This window comes from Apaloderma vittatum, unplaced genomic scaffold (genome assembly GCF_000703405.1).
Source record: "Apaloderma vittatum isolate BGI_N311 unplaced genomic scaffold, ASM70340v1 scaffold6642, whole genome shotgun sequence".
Taxonomy (NCBI): Eukaryota; Metazoa; Chordata; class Aves; order Trogoniformes; family Trogonidae; genus Apaloderma; species Apaloderma vittatum.
Window position 1 is genome coordinate 26,228 of NW_009701787.1, and position 12,183 is coordinate 38,410.

At 39.8% G+C, this 12,183-nt stretch overlaps 1 protein-coding gene across 4 annotated transcripts in view; it reads left to right on the forward strand.

Moving 5' to 3' along the window:
- The window catches only part of FBXO25 (F-box protein 25), a 25,078-nt gene extending 22,456 nt beyond the window's left edge, over nt 1-2,622 (forward strand). For 3 of the 4 annotated variants that reach the window (XM_009879271.1, XM_009879272.1, XM_009879273.1), the window contains one exon: nt 2,397-2,622. In XM_009879271.1, coding sequence (XP_009877573.1) covers nt 2,397-2,486 — 90 coding nt within the window. In that variant the 3' untranslated portion in view covers nt 2,487-2,622. The remainder of the gene's footprint in view (nt 1-2,396) is intronic. The other variant, XM_009879270.1, reaches the window with a different exon arrangement.
- The last annotated feature ends 9,561 nt before the right edge of the window (nt 2,623-12,183 follow it).

Consider the following 12,183-nt stretch of genomic DNA (forward strand, 5'->3'; position numbering starts at 1 on the left):
GCAGAAATAATTTTTCTTGTTTCCCTGTTAGATAATGTTGTGATGCCTTGCCAGCTCAGTTTTTCCATCAGATTTGGGTTTTGTTATTGCCATGTTCCCTGTTAATGCCACTTGAAGTAAGGACTCTAATTCACCTTCTAATGAACGTAGGTGCATGGTGACAGTGGGAGCAGCCAGATTTCAGTAATAAATAGGTTTCTCTGCACTCAATGTTATAAGCAGTTTCTGCACTCCCTGCTGGACTTAAATCTGAAAAGAGTCACATGAACCTCACATAACTTTCTTTAATGCAAAGGTACTAAAATTGATTTTACTCCACTTGCAATGCTGTAGTAATACGTATTTTCATGAAAGAGTCTCTCTGAAAAGAAATGCCCAAAACAAGCTGCCTATGACTTGGGGAGAGTAGTGGAGGAGGCAGTTACAGTGTTGCTTTCTGAATGAAGAAATGATTGAAATAATTATACAGAAAAGGACTGTAGCTCCAGAGTTATGGGAGCAGCCTAATGTCTGGTTACAATAAAATTTGAGGAGGAAAACAACCACATTTGCCAGTAAACACTCCTCCTGGTGAATTCTCTTGTTAATTTAAAATAATTCTGTTTGAATAGATACATTGAAAATCAATATGATTTGAACACTATTTGTTAAATGTAATTTCAAGGGAAATAATTTTTTTTTGGAAGGAGGAATTCTCATAATTACAGTGAAGTTATGATTCTTTTCAGTCCTCATAAAGTTTTTCACTGTATAACTGCTGTTTCTGTTTTGGTTTAATAACTAAAAAACCCAAGAACCAATCTTGCTGAGAATTTTTTATTGGACCTGTAATTCCTGACTGAGCAGAGCTTTCAAAAGCATTTTTATGCTGATACACAGAGCAAAGCTGGTAGCATGTTACAAATTCATGTTGAAAATATTTCAGAGTGTAAATAAGAACTAAAAGAAGCACCTATCTTCTTTCCCAGAATCTTCATTCTGATGTTTTGTTGGTTTTGTTGGTTTTTTTTTCCTGGAAACTGGGAAAGTAATGACATGACCTTGACATGGCAATGGGTAGAGAAGATGATAGTTTGTTAGCAACTACCATTGAGAGTATTTTCTGCTGTGGTGTATCTCGTCCTCGCAGATGTCACCTGAAGAGGAAGGTGTTTCATTTAGCGCTTCTGGCCTTAGTCTTCTGTTCTTCCCCATCTGCAAACTTCCCCAATAATCTAGTCTACTTGTCTGTTCTCTTTTTTGTGTTTATTTTTCCCTCTGTCATGAGTGTACCAACTGGTTCGCAGGCGATGCTAAAGCAATTATTTCAAAAAGCAGGAGAATGAGGAGGCGATACCACATGATATTTTCATGTAGTCTTAGTGGCAGAATACAGATAATGTATCTATAGAGTAACCATTTTCATTGAAAAAGCTGAGTAGTATTTAGAACGTGTGTCACCTCGCATACTTTGGTGTTGAAAAGACTTTGGATGTGAAGTGGCACCTCTGAAAGCACTTTCCTTATCTAAGTTTCCAAATGAGAAGAAAGTTTCAATTACAGGTTCTTTCCTTCTCTTAACTGAGTTACATGTAACTTTGTTTCCTGTGGAAATGGAATAAATTAAGACTGCAGTGGTGAGATCTACTTAGCCTGTATTTAGTCTAGTTCTCTTGCCCCACGTGGCAAATTCATCAGCACTGGTGGAAAAGGGAGAGGAACCCCTTAAAACCGGAGAGGACAGTTTCTGAGCCTGACAACAACATTATCCATCGGGCCTGGGTGCTAAGTTGTGGTTTAAGGCGTTGCTTTCAGGTGGGGTAAAGGTAGGTGTGGAAAGAGTAGAAAAAGATGTTGGGGGAGGAAAGGAAAGCAAGGTAGAAAAATGTTAATGACTGGGACTTCAAACATGGTGTTCAGGGCTTTTGTGGGAAGTGTCGGCTGCCCTTATTTCCAAAGCACGGAGCTCATGTTTTCGAGGAGTTCTGCGTGTCAGATTTTCATTAGACGGATAATTTAGGTTCAGCTAAGCAGTTGCCTGTTGGGTTTTTTTGTTTTGTTACACTCATCAAAAAATAATAGATAAAGAATATGAAATGTTTTTCAAGAGCTCTGACTCAGGAGACTCTGTTTCAGGAGGAGAGGGGTGGGGTGTGTTTCTTCTGAAATCTGAAGCTACCCTGCGCTACCGCAGTCAGACTGGAAAGGCCTATTTTCTTAACAACTTAATCTAAAACAGTTAAATATGGTGCATTCTTAAAAAGAACAAGTTCCTATCATTTTACTGTGGAAGTAGTTGCATGTGCCTGTATGTGAATTTTTTCTTTCCTTTTTTTTTTTTTAATTGGATGTGGACAGAGATTGTGAGTATGGAAAGAGAACTTATTTGCTTTTTTTTCCTCTCCTTCGTTCTGCAGGATACAGGACACCCCTGCACAGCCAGTGATCCAGACACCTGTCTTATGCCAGTATCTCCTCAGCATTTTATTGATCTCTTCAAGTTTTGAGACATTTAGTAGCTGTTCTCCTGTGTTTGTGACCATTTCTGTGAAGAGCCAGGCAGGATACATTATGCTTTTTGTGCAATATATTTGAGTGTAATGTTTTGTTGTAGTTAAAAAAAAAAGATACGGGGAGGATTATCAGACAGGTTTGTTTGGCATATTGTTTTTGTGCAGAAGAGAGCTGAGGAGGAAGAGACACATTAAGAAAATTTCTTTGTCAGGAAATCTCCAGTGGACTTCTTTTCAAGTCCAAGAGAACCATTTTCATCTCAACTCTAAATCCATTCTTTTGACGCCTTAATAGTTGGATAGAATTATGTGGGGGAGTTTTGAAAAATTCACGGAAGAGTTAAACTACTCTTACAGGGACCAAAGGAGGGTTTTTTTTATGTTAATCCTTCTTTCTTTAAGCCATTGTTTTCAAAACACTCCCATATAATTTGCACTATTATAAAGAACAGGCCAGTGTTCTCTTGGACTCTTAATATTAATCATTGTGAGCTTGTGAATAAAATAATAGCTGTGGTTGTATCTGTTGTTGAGCCTATGAATGAAGGAAATCAACTGATCTTTGTACATACATTATGCAAAAATATTTATTTTTCTTAAGGACTTTATTAAACATATAACCTATCTCAGCACATCCTGAATAACTCAAGAGACAGATCTGGGGCTACTGGGAAGTGATGATTTTTTTTTTTTTTTTTTGGTAGCTACAGCCCTCATTTATACTATTTGGTATATCTACAAATGCAACTGCATTAATTCATCTTCTAAGAAGAAGACTTTATTGAAATTTAATGAGAATGGAGTTGCTTGTTTTTAGACCAGTCCAGTGGCAGGACATTACGCCGCCAACCGATGTTCTGACCTGACAAGTCTTTACAAGCTGTGGGAAACACTGAACGTCAGTCCATGCTGAAGCACCTTCCGCCGAGTTAATCAGATGATAAATTCTCCAGGAACCTATTTTCTTCTGTCCTGTAGAACAAAATTAATTGCTTGGCTTAGGCAGGTAAAGGAAAAATTAGGGAAGCTTTGGGTTTGCCAATGTAATTTAACTAATAATATGTAACATACAGAAAAAAATAAATCATGTACTTTATTCTACACTTGCTTGTTCTGAATCTAGTTTTGTACAGTGTAATAAATCATAGTTTTATCTATTATTCCTAGAAGACTCTTGTGCATAGAGATGAAGCAGTTTGAATTTTATAAGATTGTTCCATAACCTGTTCTCGGTACTAACTGATACTGGAATGAGAAGCATACAGCCAGTCCAGGGGACTCTGCCTGTCTGTAACTGGTTGTATTAGCAGGATTTTTTAATAGGACAGCTGGACTGTTACTAGGCTGCACAAGGAGAGCATTTATTTCCTCAGGAGATGATAGTTTTATTTGCTTTAACTTAAATTCCAGTGATGTACACCGGGCCCATTGCTTGGGTCAGGTTTGACTTGGTGTCTGCCAGGACCCCCAGATCCATAAGCCAGGAAGGTGGCTTTTTAAAACTTTCTTCCAGGTTGAAAAAAAATATAAATAAAGGCATGCAAGCATGCCCTGAGACACATTTTAGTGCAGGGCTATTAATTTTTTTTTTTTGATGCTTAAAGATTTTGAGTGCAGAATCACACTGTCATGAGAAGTGCTATAAGCTTTTAACACTTGGCAAAACTGAGCTGTGGGAGTAGTTCCCACAAGCTGCTTAAATATTTTAGTGAATATATTTCTTAAGACTAGGCAAATACCAGAGCTTAATTAAAAGTGACTACATGGTGTGAAGTCGGCTGATGCATAAGAACATAGATTTTAATTGTGTCACGTAAGCAAAAAGCTAAGGCGGTGATTTTGACCACTAGGGGTTGTGGTGTTTGTGAAGTTTTTTTAATCTTTTCATGAAAAGGAAAGGGGAGAGGATTTCACCTTAAGGATAACAATCTTGTTAATACCTCACCTATAGTAAGCAACATACTTTGACAACCCAGATTAAATCTCATTGCCCTTTACAGCAGCGCTTAATCCTGTAGCCTCCAGTGTTGTAACCCCTGAGAGGGGTTTTTCACTCTGTCTCCCATGTGCAAAGAAAGGCAGGTGCTCTTGCCATGAAGTGCGTACTGAATCGCTACAGGTTTCTTCTGCTCCTCAGCTTTTGTCCCGAGACCTGGATCTCTTTATACAGATTTTTGCGGTGGCAGTGACAAGAAACCATGTTCTGACTGTGGCCCCTGTATGATCACAAGCTCAAGTGGTTTTGAGGTTTTTTTTAAAACCAACACTGATTCAAAGGCAATCAAGGCATTCTCTGCCACAGTCCACAAGGAGGTTGAAATTACAGTTTTCAAAAATAGACTCTCCTTTTCACCTCTGCAACACCAACCTCACCCCCAGTTAACAATCTCTCTCTGAAAGACTCCAGTCCTGTTCTATGACACTCTTACCCAACAGTTTTGCTCTCAAGTTTCTGGAAAAAGAGACTGACTGTGAAGACAGTAGACATGGACCTGCTCAGAGAGCACCAAGTGAGCCCTTCTGTGTGGATTTCAGACAGGGCAAGTTCTTCTCTGTAAAGAACAAAGGAGCAGAGCCCCTGCTCTTTCCCAGAGAAATGCATAAACTTGCTTTTGGAGGAAAAAAGGCTGAAATGTGAGAAAAAGAAAAAAAAGCACGACTAGCTCAAACAAAGAGCTATCCACTAGAACTAGGATTGAGAGTAGTGGCATTTTGTGGTCTAGAAGGCAGAAGCAATGCCATCTAGCAGAGAGGATGGAATGGAAAACAGTAGCACGTTTTGGATGTGCCTGATGCACAAATTTGAATAGTTAACAGCTCCATCATTGGTAAAGAAAGAACTGTATCAAACAGTCTTACATACGACTATTTTTGAGGCAATAGCAAGCATGAAAGAAATTTGTACACTTGTAGAGAAAGGAGGCATCAAGAGGAAAAAAATTGTTAATTTTGCATTTATGCTGTTGCTCTTAACCTCTCAACTCTTGGAATATATATGTACATATAGATAATATTATGTAATATATGTATATATGTAATATACATACATATGTGTTATAGTTATGGGAATATACAAATAATATATACATGTGTATATATATATATATACACACACACACGTATGTGTATATATATTACATATATTTGTAATATAGAAGACAGTGAGAGTGTATGTATTCCTTAAGCACCAGAAGCCAATGACATCAAAACCCTTCAAACATCACAAAATCAGTCATAGATATTTCACCATCTGATACCTGGAACTCCTGTAGCCCAAATTTAACAAACCAAGTACGTCCTACAGAAGACACGTGCCAAGTGCCAAAGAAGTCACTCTGCAACAGCTAGAGAGAAACAGGACACCGAGCCACGCAGCACACTGAGAGCGCTTCACTTTGGACCAGAGGGCGAAGGAGACTTATCTCCAACAAGGTCCAGCATTTGAATCTTTCCAGGCGCTTGTCACCTGCACTCTTACTTGGAAAAGCTGAGGAAAGCCCACCTCTGTCAAACTCTGTGAGAGGTCCCATTCTACCCCAATTCTTCACAGTTACAGTGTGAATTTTGGGGACTCCCTGTCCCAAAAGCTGAGATTTTGGTATACCCCATGCCACATTCACCCTCCTGTCCCCTGTGCCATGGCAGGCACTGATGCACTTGCAGAGTCAGCCAGTCAGTTCAAGCTGCTGATGCAACCAAAATGAGAAACTTAGAGATAGATTTTCATGGAACCATTCTTCCCCAGTCTTTTGAGCTGAATCTCCCCAACTCCCATATAACAACCCATTTTCTCTAGCCCTCAGTCAACGGTTCATCGTGGTACTACATGTTCAAGTACTCACCTAAGAGAGAAAGGGTCAAAGTAGGTTGGGCATCAGAATAAGGCTTTACCCCTAATATCAAATGGAGGTTGTCAATTCAATATAAAGATACCTACATTAAATAAAGTGAGCAATATCAAATATTTTGAAACGGTTGTTAAATTACGGTTCAGGATATTGAAGTATTAGCTAATTACGCCATTCTTTGGCACCGTTTCCATGATTTCAGCTGCAAGGCTCAGGTCCAACCCTTTAAAAGGTACCGGCACATAATTCCCAACTCCTGCAAAGTTCAGTAGGATGAAGATTACCTTTCCAGCTTACAATGTCAGGTGAGTGGACTTAGAACATGGCAGAGGGGAGAGTGCCACTAAAGCTGGGTTTCTTTTCTTTCAGTTCCCATGGGCTGGCCTCTGTGCACCACACAGACTTGCCCCACTGCCTTTCAGACACGCTGGTAATGCTTATTCCCCACGGGCTTATGTGTACATTCTTCTACCAAGAAGATGAATAAAACATGTTCAGCTTTATATTTTTTGCACTTTATGGTTACTTAGTCATCGCGCCTTCAGCTGAAAGTCTTTTCCAACAATTTTCAAGGCATACACAAACAGCTGCCACTTAATTCTAAATTTACTGATTTAATTTTCATATGCTCCTTCCACTTTACTGTTTTTCTGTAGTATTTACAAGAAAATAATAATGGAAGAATAATTCATTTGCTAAAGTCGGTTGTCATATTGCCACACAACGCTGAGCTTACGGAACAAAGTTCTGCATGCTTAGAGCACCTCGCACCCATGTTTTAGTCCCTGTTATTCTTTCAGACCCCGCAGTTACTCTTAGACTTTACCACTGGAGAATTTTAAAGGCGTAAACCTGTAATCCCCTTCTTAACGGTGTCCCTTTAGAACCTGGCTAATTTAGAAAAGCAGTATTTTGGCAGTATTTTCATGAAGCTTTGGTCTAGCTGACGGGCATTGCTGCCCATGGCAGGGAGATTGGATTAGATGATCTCTAAGGACCCTTCCAACCTAAGCGATTATATGATTCTAAGCGAGGACAAAAAAAATATCCTGAGAGGAACTGAGAATCATGAGGGATCTCAGGGAAGAGATGGATAGATGGAGAAAGATTTTGGAGTTCTCAGGAATCTGGTAAGAGAGTAGAAGAAGGGGTGAACACTGAAAGTACAGTATTTGAAGAAGCAGACACTGGATGGAGCTATTCAGTTCACCTAAAACTTCAGTAGTTTAATCCCACCACCACTTCAATTCTTCTACTAATTAAATCCCTTCTACTAATCCTACATTGAATCCTACAGTCTTCTACCACCTGCACGCACCTTCTACGTTTTTGATCAATTAAGTCTAATTTATAGAGGCAGTAGTACAGAACAGATCTGGTGAAGTGCTGGCAGTGAGTTGCACAGTACCAATGTTAACAGCATCCAAACCTTTTGTTTTGTACGGGTGTGCAAGGTTTCCAATTGCTCATCACAGCCAAAAATCCTGTTCTTGAATAGAATAACCAAGGAAAAATCACTAGGAAAGAGGACTAACCCCTGACCAAATAGTAAATATGAGTGCTAACCTCCCTAGGAACGTCCTCAGATGTTCTGGACTTCTCTTTACGCTGTGCTTCATTCCTTGATGGCAGAACACCTGCTCCTTCACTTGTCTTTTTGAGCAGGGAGAAATTTTATGAAATACAAGGGCAAGTGTAGAGTCTTGCATCTGAGAAAGATCAACCTCAAGTACCAGTATAGGTTGGGGACTCACCTGTTGGAGAATGGAACCAGGGGGTTCCAGAGGTGGGGGTTCCAAAGCCCTGGCACAGGCTGCCCAGAGAGGTTGTGGAGTCTCCTTCTCTGGAGACTTTCAAAACCTGCCTGGACACGTTCCTGTGTGACCTGCCTTAGGGGATCCTGCTCTGGCAGGGGGGCTGGACTAGATGATCTCTAGAGGTCCCTTCCAACCCCTGACTTCTATGGTTCTGTGTGCAGCATTACTGGATCTGTAGCATGACTTCTGGGAATCTTGTGCTCCATCCTACCAAACAATAGTTTACTTCCTAATGGGAAATGATGCTTGACTTGTTTTCCTTTGTTTGTCCTGTCAAATGTTAGTGGCCAAGTTTCTGTCCGAATGTTCACAAGGCAGACTGTTTACAGGCGCTAAACTGAGGGTACGTCCGCCTAGAAGTAGGTGTCTGTCACGAAACAGTGAAGATCAGGTTTTTATGTAATCAGTGAGGATATCTTTGCATATGTGACACCAAAAAAACCTAATAGGGGACAAGTACAAAAATAAAACAAGCAAAGAATAATTAATTACCTTGCATATAGGAAAGCTTTAGCAGCAAAATATTAATATTATACCAAGAACAGCTCTTGGACTCTGGATACACGAGTCTCCCTTCCTTTTTCCAGCACAAACACATACACCACAGTGTTTTCTCTGGCTCTCCAATACCAATAAGAAGCAGCAGCATTATTTAGTGGTGCAGTCTTGCAGAGAATCACAAGACTACTGGACAAACAAGATGTTCAAGAAAACAGCAATCTGGGGGTTTCAAGAAAAGAGGTGCAAGGTAAGAAAGGCCAGAAGACACTGCTAACTTGAAGGAACGGTTCTGTATCGAACCAGAGTTGCTGTACCAAACAATCTCAAATAATTAAACTCACAAACTCTCTGAAAAATTATTTTAAGTCCACTGGTCTTCTCAGCACAAGGGGTTAGAGCAACTAGAAAGAAAAATATTACATGTTTATTTTCAGCAGTGGACAAACTAGTCTTAAAAAATGCAGCTGTGCCTTCTTCTCTCCAGAGAGTAATGCTTTTTTTTTTTTCATCCCCAACAGCAAGCTCACAGTTCAAAACATGTCATTAAGCTTTCACTGGTGTTATTTGGGTTTCTAGAACATGAAAATTTAAGTGCCAGACAAGCTCTTACCAGATTATTATGGACTTGAAAAGAATATAGGTGCTTTCTTGCTTCTTTTAGTAAATACTAGACACAGAATGGGAAAATTTTCTTCCCAAATACAGAGCAATACCAGTGACAACAGTCAGTAAAAAACATCTCCTCCTTACACTTTGTTTACTATTATACACTTCTTATAATTCTCTATTATTAACATTCATATTTTCTGATTCTTTTCACACTCTTGATTATTTTGTAACTACAGAAGAAGCATTTCTTTCTGTTACTATGCTGGCTGCACTTAAGCATAAACACAACTCCCTCTTTTCTAAATGAGACTCTGCCTATCTCTCTGATTCTCTGTCTTGTATGGTACAAGGCAGTCACACTACAATAAATTTTTGACAGACAGACATCTAATCATAAACACCTCTGGAAACTTACCACCAGACTTTTAGAAGATTATTTTTCTTCTTCATAGTGCTAGTTTCATTTTCCAGATACATCAGAACCCAACTAGGAAGCACTCAGGGAAAAAATAATCCATAAGAACAGCTTAGATAAGCAAGGAACAGCTAAATAACGCATGTGTGTTCACATTCTTTTCAAACTCGACAGAGACAGAACCTACAGTTTTGTCATCTGACATTCATATATATTAACAAGCATTTCAGGAAGCTTTGGAAGTTGAGACAGATGCCAAGCTGAATTCACCTGGGCTGTGGGAAAAGCTATGCTCAAAATCACAGAATCATAGAATCACAGAATGTGTGGGGCTGGAAGGGCCCTCTAAGGGTCATCTAGTCCAACCCCCCTGCAGTGAGCAGGGACATCTGTAACTAGATCAGGTTGCTCAGAGCCCCATCAAGCCTGACCTTGAATGTCTCCAGGGATGGAGCCTCCACCATCTCTCTGGGCAACCCAGTGTTTGACCACCCTCAGAGTACAGAACTTTTTCCTAATGTCTAATCAAAATCCACCCTGCTCTAGCTTAAAACCATTGACTCTCATCCTGTTGCTACACACCCTTGTAAACAGCCCTTGCCTGGCGTTCCTGTAGGTCCCCTTCAGGTGCTGAAAGACGTGACAGGCTCCTTGTCTACCCAGGGTCTGGAAACACACGGCCCTCTGCTCCCGCTCACCCACCCGGACCGGTGCCCAACCCCCGGGTGTGCGATCAGAGGCACTGCCATACACATTTACCCCCGCCAAGAACATAACTTGTATGAATAAAAATTTCTGTTTACTGCTAGTTCACACCCTGGTAACAAACACTTTGCCTAAATGTTCCATGCTAAGTCTGTTTAGACAACAGCAAAGCCAGTGGCCTGGAGTGGAAGAAGGAGAATCTGACGCTACGTTCTAGAGCTGATGGTACCGCTACGCGGCGGCTGCTGCTCAGTTTTCTCACAGTCCAGGACGTGCAGGTCTCACCTCGTTATGGGGCCAGCGAACACAAAAGCATTCCAGGTCCTCCAGTTTACACGCAGCTGGTGAAATCTTGAGGGGAAGAATGCTGCTCTGCCCAAGCTTTCATAACAGCCAATAAATTAAAAAAAACCAAACAACAAAACCCTCACATTTAAACCAATAAATAAATACCAGTAAAACAAAATGTTTGCAGTTTGTTAAAACCAATAAATTCTTCCCGCTGTGAAAGCAATGGGCGATGCTTTAAATCTAGGATGCTGCAGCTTCTGAGATGGCACGACTCACTCCGTTGGGACAAACACGGCTATTACTTCCTTGGCCATCTTCTGAGTGAATGTTCCTTGCATCATTGTAGATGGAAACAAATTCACATCACAAATAAAATGGGACAGAAAGAAAATCCACCAAAGAATAAGGCAATTCAGTTCAAACTAAATCTTTATTCATATGGAAAATACTACTTTTTCTTTTTGTAAATTATGCTAATAAATAAAAATACCCAGAAAGAACTTTGCTTGGAGTTAAGTGACTAGGTACAGCCACATGAAGCTTTTAATTCCCGTTAAAACCACACCAACAATCATGCAGACTGGCTACAAGAAAGCAATATAAACTATATTTTATTTTGTGCAATCTTATCATACAATCTTAATGCTACCTTCTTCTAAACCATTTCACATAGATTGAAATGCGATTTCAAAACAAATGTTATTAAGGGACACGTTCTACACTTATTCCACATATGGAGCTGTGTACAGCTTAAGCCCATAAATGTATAACGTAGGTAAGCATCTAAAGAAGGTAAAAGAAAAGAGGACCCCATTCTGAAAATTCAGACAAGTTTATAAACAGAAGAGAAGAAAAGCTCACACCTGTGAGTTCTCAAAAGACAAATACATTACTAAAGCATAACAATAAATTATATTAAATTTAATAATGTTCATCCTTAGAATGGTTCTTTCTGAGGAAATATCACTTAAAGCACACCAGAACTTTAATCGCCAGGAGTTAAACTGTAAGTTCACGCTTCTCAATTTCCCACTTGGATGCAATTTTGTTTTATAATAGGCTTCGGCCTTGTGAGCAGATTATTTACGATACATTTAAAAACAAACTGAAAAATGTTAAGCTGTGCATGGAACACATCTTCAAGGTGAGAAACAGGCACTTGACAGTATAATGTGCAAGGCAAAACCTTTACTGGTCACAGTATAAATAGTTTCTTCAGGAGCGGAATTAGAAGTTCTCCTCAGCCCATCTTGGAGAGCAGAACACGGAGGGCTGCTAGCAGACCTTCCTCTGTTCTTTTAGGTCAGCACCAACCACCAAACTAAATCCTAGCTCATGCCTTAGAGGGTATTCCATAAACCTATAAAATGCAGCATACTTTACCCAAGAATACTAATTCTTTCCTGTAATTAACCTCAGCACACGTACTTGCCAAAGGCAAATACAAAATTTACTGACAGACTAAACGTCACAATATAAATGCTAACCCTTTCTCCTCTACTAGA